The sequence below is a fragment of the Phragmites australis genome, chromosome 5, assembly GCF_958298935.1.
Source record: "Phragmites australis chromosome 5, lpPhrAust1.1, whole genome shotgun sequence".
In the NCBI taxonomy this organism is placed as follows: Eukaryota; Viridiplantae; Streptophyta; class Magnoliopsida; order Poales; family Poaceae; genus Phragmites; species Phragmites australis.
This window is the reverse complement of record NC_084925.1, coordinates 24,762,276-24,769,468: the sequence shown is the minus strand read 5'-3', so window position 1 is coordinate 24,769,468 and position 7,193 is coordinate 24,762,276. Positions and strand designations below refer to the sequence as shown.

The following is a 7,193-nucleotide window of genomic DNA, read 5'->3' as shown; positions in this document are numbered from 1 at the left end:
CTGGATGTAGGAGTACCAGCACAACACATCTGGGGTAGTTGCTTACAAGTTACAACCATGCTGATAGGAACTTGGCAGTAGGTGAGGTCAATTCAGATCCACATGAGATTGAAACGGACATCCCCAAAATTTTAAAGGAGCAGGCCAGGGACAGCTAAACCAATAGTGGAGCCCCAATTATATATTTGCATAGGTGAGGTCCAACCTTCCTCTAGAGGTATCTTAGCATGAGATGGAGCACACCAAGCACCCAATACAATAATTTCGGCAATACCGTCAGTTGTGTGTCACTACACGCACCACAATAGGCCTGACGTTTTTCTTTTTTCCCGTGGCAAAAGAACTGTGCAAGTGACACCCTATGAAGCTAGCTGAAATGATCATATATAACCCAAAAGAAAGGAGAATACAAAAGCAACAAGTCTCATCGTTATTTAAATTAACTGCAAAAACTTGCCATGGGGTTAATAAGATGTTTTTCCAAAAACTTCATTTTAAAAAAAGATCTTCAAAAGTACATGTAAGAACAAATCTAGCATCATATCCCCCATGTCGTTATCTATTTTATGAGCAAGCTTGGAGAACTGTTCCAACGGGATTGATGCTAACCACTAGCTAACCCCTTTGTTTAACGACACATAGCTAAGCATTTCCGCCTAAACCATCCCTCCTGCGATTGACGCTTGTAGCGATAAATCCCAAAGCACAAACACAACAGTCCTGTCAATTCTTTTCAGGTGTTTTCTTAAAAGATCCAAAAAAAAATCCTTTGGAAAAGAAGACATTATCGCATCAGAGAGACGGAGACCGTTGGAGCCCGTTCATTGTTGGGCTCTAATCACAGGTCTTAATCACGCAATAGATTAATCCACCTCCTTAAGGACGCACCACTCCCTTCAATTGCTATCCAAAAGGTTTTCCCTTCACTTGAAGCACCTTTTCCCGGTTACATCATGGTGGGCACTTGGTATTGGGCACCGATTCCATCCCTTTCTCAGCTCCCAACTAATCCTCTCGTCTAGCCTCTACCTCCGTTTCCTTTCTTTTTTTTTTCCTCCGTTTGAGCCAGCTCATCTAAAACTAATGGAATGAGAAATAGGAAGGGGCTAAGCTAGATTGCAATTACAAAATCGTTTATCATCACCTATTTAACATAAAATCACTGCAATATACGATGCAATTGATATATGCGCATATGCAGAGCCGTCGAAATTGTTGTGTCTCAGTTTACTAAAATTTATGAGAAAGGTATGTGAGACGGAAATAAGATAGACTGTATAAAAAAAATAAAAAAAAATTATAAATAGGCATGATGCCCGGGGGCAGAGCTCTAGCCTGAGCCGAATCCACAGGATTCGATCCCGACGTCGTATTCATGTCAAAATGCCTCCAATAGAAACTTAGAAAAGAGACCCAATGTTAAAAAAGTAGCAAAAATACCAGAGACCATTTGAGAAACTTTCCACGTCACAACTCACAAGAGTGCTTAATCAAACGCCATTGCTCCTAATCTCCAGTCCCCTCCTTAAGTAAGACGGGTACCCTTTCTCTCCCCTACCTCCTACCCTTTCTCTCTTGCCCACGCGTCCGCTCCCTCCCTCCCTTCTCTCTCCTACTCCTACGTCGTTAACCCTCCGTTACACCACCCGCCTCACGCCGTCACGTCAACTTCTGCCACCAAAAGCACGCGCCCCCGTCCCCAGTCCCCCGCCATGTCCAACGCCGGCGACCCCGCCGGCGCAGCGGCGGCGGCCGCGGCCACCCCGTCCGGACGCGCTCCGAGGCTGCCGAGGTGGACGCGGCAGGAGATACTGGTGCTCATCGATGGCAAGCGCATGGCGGATGGCCGCGGCGGGCGCGGCGGGAGGGGGCGCGTGGCGGCGGCGGCGGCAACGGCGGCGTCGGGGGAGGCTTCTACGGCGCTGGAGCCCAAGTGGGCTGCGGTGGCGGAGTACTGCCGGCGGCACGGCGTGGAGCGGGGGCCCGTTCAGTGCCGGAAGCGGTGGAGCAACCTCGCTGGTGACTACAAGAAGATCAAGGAGTGGGAGCGCACGGCGCCCGCCGCGCGGGAGCCGTCGTTCTGGGCCATGCGCAACGACGCGCGTAGGGAGCGGCGGCTCCCCGGGTTCTTCGATCGCGAGGTGTACGACATACTCGAGGGACGGGGGCGGGCGATCCTCACCGGTCGGTCCGGTGCGAATGCCACGGAGGAGGAGGAGGCGGTGCACGTGGAGGAGGAGGAGGAGGTGGGGGCGGTGGAGCCTGTGTTTGATAGTGGCCGCCCGGCCACGGAGGAGGCGTTGTTCTCGGAGGACGAGGAAGAGGAAGAAGAGGAGGCACCGGCGCCAGCTCCTCCTCCTCCGCCACCGCCGGTGATCGCCTTACCGGTATCAGGTGAGCTGCTCGTTGACTCTGAGTGCTAAAATCTCGAGCTTTTCGTTGATAAAGTTGAATTCTTCGCCGTTTTGCTGCCTCCCGGTGACTTCAGTGTTTGGCTCTTCGATGAATTCGAGTTCTCGATGCTTTTTGCTGCTAAAATTCAGAGCTTTTGAATGGCAATTTCGTTTTACCTCTTTTTGTTGGAGGTAAAAGGTGGGAGGCTTTCTGTTTCCTATCCATGCTAAAGTTGAGTTATTGTTGTTTACTGGTCGTAACTTGTAAACACATGAGCTTCTTTTAGATTAGATGCTCTTGATTGGACAGACTATATAGTATCTGGTTTTGATATGTATCTATGTTCTTTGTTTTGGTGCTTTTACATGGTGCAAAATTTTGAGTTTTTGGTCCTCTTTTTTTTTTGTTCTTTTTTGCAGTGGTAATTTAGCAGTTGCTCTGCACCTGATGTTTCAGTTTGATAGTCATTTTGGTGTGGTGGAATTGAAATTTGAGATTGGAATTGGAGCAACTTTCCTGGTTCATCTCATAATTCTGATTGTGCTCGTGTGGTATACACGATTCTTGAATTGTTGGTTTCGTTGTTAGGTCCATTGATTTGTCTTGGTTAATTTCTTGTGTTTCTCCATTTCAGAAAAGCCCGATGCATCAAGGCAACAACAGAGCGCTGAACAAGGTAATTGACTTTTACTTCGTTTAGTGTTTTCTAGTTTCCTTTTTGTTCCCTTATTTTCCACTTGCAGTTTCCAGATTTATTAGCATGAAGAAACTTTTACGGGTTCCATTGGGTTCATCAACCTAGTGTGCGCATATCATGAATAATCGAGGGTTGCATTAGTGCTGAATGTTGTGATTCAGCAATTATCGTTACAGCATGCTGCAGTTGCAATGGTGCATACTTTTTCATTATCGAAATTCACTTTGCATTTGCAGTTTCGAATTTATCAGAAAGGCTGCAGTAAAAGGTTAGATGCTACTAGAATTGTAGAATGTCCTTGTCTGCATGACTAGTTTTAGGTTAGGTTAATCATCTACGTTCTATTGGTTCAGGACAAGAGAATTGTATCATTGTCCAACCATTGTTACAAACTTACAATATACATGATGAACTCATGCTGCTATATGGTCGTGGGATCACTGAAACCAAAACTGCAGTAAGTGATCCTGTGCTAGAGTGTCAGCTTATACGAAAGTGGAACCAACCACAAATGAATGGTTTTGGTGGTTACCGTGCCCATCAAACTTAGCTGTATTGGCAGTTTTGGATCAAATGCGGTTATCGGTTCCTTTCTCTGTGATGTCTACATTTCCAAGTTCGAATGTTCAAATAAATGACCAGTTTGAGTTTTTTATAATTAAGTAGTGCACATAATGAAGCATTAATAATAACTAAATTGTATAGTTTATAAGAGATTGGCTTTAAGCTTTGTCATAGACTGTTGTGGAGGAGTCTAATGGTGGTTTATGCCGATCTAGATATTGTCATTAAGCGGTACAGTTACTACTGTATTTGCGTCAACACTTAGTGTTCGCCTTTATGTGGTACTTACTTTGACACTTCAACTAGATTCTTTTCATTTTATCTCACGGGAAGAAAGTTTGCTGTTAGTGGCAAGCTACTGACAGAGAACCTATCTAGCATTGCCTGAAAATGGGTAAAGTGTTTCCACAATGAAGTTAGAAAAGGAAAGGAGTGAGCAGCAGAGGTATAAAGAGAAAAGAAGTGAAAGTCATGGGCATATGCACTTGTACATTTAAGAAAATTCTCAAAAAGTTTACAAATGTTTAATATGTAAAATATGTACACATGCAAAAAAATATGTTTATACGTGCATTGTAGAAAAAGGAAATAAGGTTTATCTCTTGTTTTATTTAACAGTGCACACATGAACATTTGCAGGTATACATATTTTTAACATAGTATACATCTATGTTTTGTTGAGAAATTTTTAAAGTGTGGAAGTGCACAAATCAGAAAATGGGTGTAGCTACACCTTTATGTAGATTCGCTTTTCTGGATCTTCTTTCTTTTTGACAAACTGGGATGATTGCATCAGCATGCTATTGCTTTGCAAATACGAAATCATAAGAATAGGACTTACGGATGTTACATTCCTAGGTGTCATTATAGTAGCTATTAGCTGGTGATGAATTCTGAAATAGTTTGAGCTTAGTAAATTTTCTCATATGCTTTTTTTTTCTCATTGGTTGACCAGCTGTGAAATGTCCAATGGCAACAGAATATGCATGATTGAGAGAGAAACTAGATTCATTTCAATTGCAGACACTGTACTTTCTTTTGAAGATAGCAACTGAGTTAGAAACTTCTTAAACGGAATCATACATGCTCATTGTACTTAATATATGTAACCGTGAGTTGGGAATGCTAAAACATAACAAGAGGTAATGCCTTCTCTGAAGCAGGCACATCGAAAGACAAAGAACCAGAGCAAAGCACTGAGAGGGACGCACCGGCTCAGCAGGGCAGGCATAAGAGGCTGCGAACGGTGGAAGACACTGGAGAAGGCACAACAGACCTGCAGAGAAAGCTGATCGAGATCCTAGACCGGAACAACCGGATGGTGGCAGCACAGCTGGAGGCGCAGAACCGTAACTGCCAGCTCGACAGGGAGCAGAGGAAAGACCAGGCTAACGGCCTAGTTCTTGTGCTCGGCAAGCTCGCTGACGCCCTTGGCAGGATCGCTGATAAGCTATAGCCAGTAACCTAGGTATATGTTTGGACAGAAATAATTACAACAACAGAAACAAAAAAAAAGATGACATTTGTAAGTGAATGTACAGATTGGTATAGGGTTATTGGCATTCGATTCTTTTTGGACTGGTTCTGAAAATTCTGTCAGAAGCCTGTATTGAGGGGTTGTGTTATATAGGGAGATGAGGTTTAGAGCATTCAAATGATCTGGACTAGCAGAATTCGGTTTGTGTGTCTGTGGTGGATTCTTGAAGTAATTATTGTCAGCAATGCAATTGTATATAGTTGAGCTTCGGCGATGGTTTCCTGTTATAACTTATAAAGTTGGTTGCCAATGAGTTCTGGCTAAGCGGGCGACTTGTTAGTAAAGAGTGTCAGCAGTGGTGGTCAAGACTCGAGACCAATGAGAGATCAGTCTGTTGCTTACGAAGTAATAGTTCATCCGATAATTTTTTCTCAGCTTCAGGAGCTCTCCTTCTAGAGGAATACCTGTATTCTGTTTTCTCAGCTTGTAGAGTAGGCAAAGTTGTTAAGTACGTAGGATAACTACATAGTTATCAAATTTTGGCACTTCACCCCTTAGTATGGTCACATTTTTGTTTCTATTGAGCCACGCATCTCCCTTCACCTTACAAGAAAACATCCAAACACAAGATGAAAGCTAGTAGACTTTGGCTAGTTTTGGCCGGCAAGAGGCGGCCACGAGTGGTAGGGAGGTGACCATCGTCGATCGTGGACGATTCAAAGGAAGGGGGCGTCAGAGGATGAGGTCGAGCAGTCAGGTGGATGGGGTCACCAGAAGAAGAGATCGAGCGGGCGGGGGGAGGGTTGGAGTGAGAAAATCGAGCAGACGGGGGGAGGGTTGGAACGCATGGGGTCACCGGAGTAGGAGTTCGACTGGTGGCGAGCATGGTGGATGAGGAAGATATTATACAGAATGGGGGAGGAGTTGGAAGATGTTATAGAGAACAAGGCCTCTCATCTTCAAATTTGACAGCACATTTTACAAAAAATAATATTCATCTTTGCCTGTTCTGAAATCAACACTATCAAATCTTGCAACTCTTCTTTCTTCTCTAGGGCACCATAACTTGTAGAACCATCTTTCACAGCTTTTTAGGTCCATCTTATATGTGATGCAAAAGCAAGTATCAAAGGAGACATTAGTTTTGGTGGAGAGAAGAAGGAGAAAAAAAATGGAAGGATGGCTATCATGTGAGTAACAACATAATAAGCGAAATGTGACAACAGGAAGTAAAGATTCTTACAGATGATATAGGAAACAAGAATGAGAGAGTTAGCTGGTGGAGAGTGTTAATGCTTTATGTACACACTAGATAGTTCCAGAGCCATTAAGGTCAATGTTAATTGTCACTAAACAAAATAAAAGGAAGACAATTCATGTTTGCTTTCTTGGTAAGTAATCAAAATGACTAGGATAATAAGTGCTAAATTTCTTCACATCTCTAGTTGACCATGACACAACATTGGGCAATAACATCTCTTCTCTCGAGTGAACAAGAATTGTCTCGGTGCATAAGTACATGTTATTCAAATGATATCTCTACCCCTAACTGAATAAGAAACTATTCCAAACATGAAAGCATCAGATCAGCATGGGAAAAAATTATTGGATGCTAGAAATACTGCTAAAGCTATGCAGAGAACAACTAGTTTCAAAAGTTCTTACCTTGGCAGTTGAACAAACATGAAAGCATCGTTGGATCCTTTTTAGCCAATTTTGTTCTTACCTAGAAATCCTGATGGCTGGAATGTTATGTAGAGAACAATTAGTTTAAAAATTGTGACCCCATTACCGACTTAATGCGTACAACAGTAGCAGGAACATTCATGAATCATGGCCCATGTGTCATGTGTTCAAATGTGCTAGTGCTACTGCTAAAACAATGTGACCTCATCACCGATGGAGCAAAATTGAAATAATGCAGTGAATGAACCCCAAAAGAAAATCAAGCTTAGTTGACAGCAGATGCGTAGCTAGTGCATATTGGAGCAGCAGATTTTTAGTGGGCACAATTAATGAACTTGTCAAAAAGACTTTACAATATCACTTTCACAAATTGCA

The 7,193-nt window shown here is 43.3% G+C and overlaps 1 protein-coding gene across 1 annotated transcript; it reads left to right on the top strand.

Annotated features, from left to right (window-relative positions):
* The first annotated feature begins 1,563 nt into the window (after nucleotides 1–1,563).
* On the top strand, nucleotides 1,564–5,422 carry LOC133918997 (trihelix transcription factor ASR3-like). The gene is made up of 3 exons (XM_062363175.1): nucleotides 1,564–2,394; nucleotides 3,029–3,070; nucleotides 4,819–5,422. The coding sequence occupies exons 1-3, from the start codon at nucleotides 1,713–1,715 to the stop codon at nucleotides 5,109–5,111; spliced, it is 1,017 nt and encodes a 338-aa protein (XP_062219159.1). The 5' UTR covers nucleotides 1,564–1,712; the 3' UTR covers nucleotides 5,112–5,422.
* The last annotated feature ends 1,771 nt before the right edge of the window (nucleotides 5,423–7,193 follow it).

What these genes read in the sequence shown, in the direction of transcription:
- LOC133918997 (XM_062363175.1), top strand. Translation starts at nt 1,713, where the DNA reads ATGTCCAACGCCGGCGACCCCGCCGGCGCAGCGGCGGCGGCCGCGGCC. An exon ending in GATCGCCTTACCGGTATCAG is followed by an intron (nt 2,395 to 3,028) that starts GTGAGCTGCTCG and finishes TCTCCATTTCAG; the next exon opens with AAAAGCCCGATGCATCAAGG. An exon ending in ACAACAGAGCGCTGAACAAG is followed by an intron (nt 3,071 to 4,818) that starts GTAATTGACTTT and finishes TCTCTGAAGCAG; the next exon opens with GCACATCGAAAGACAAAGAA.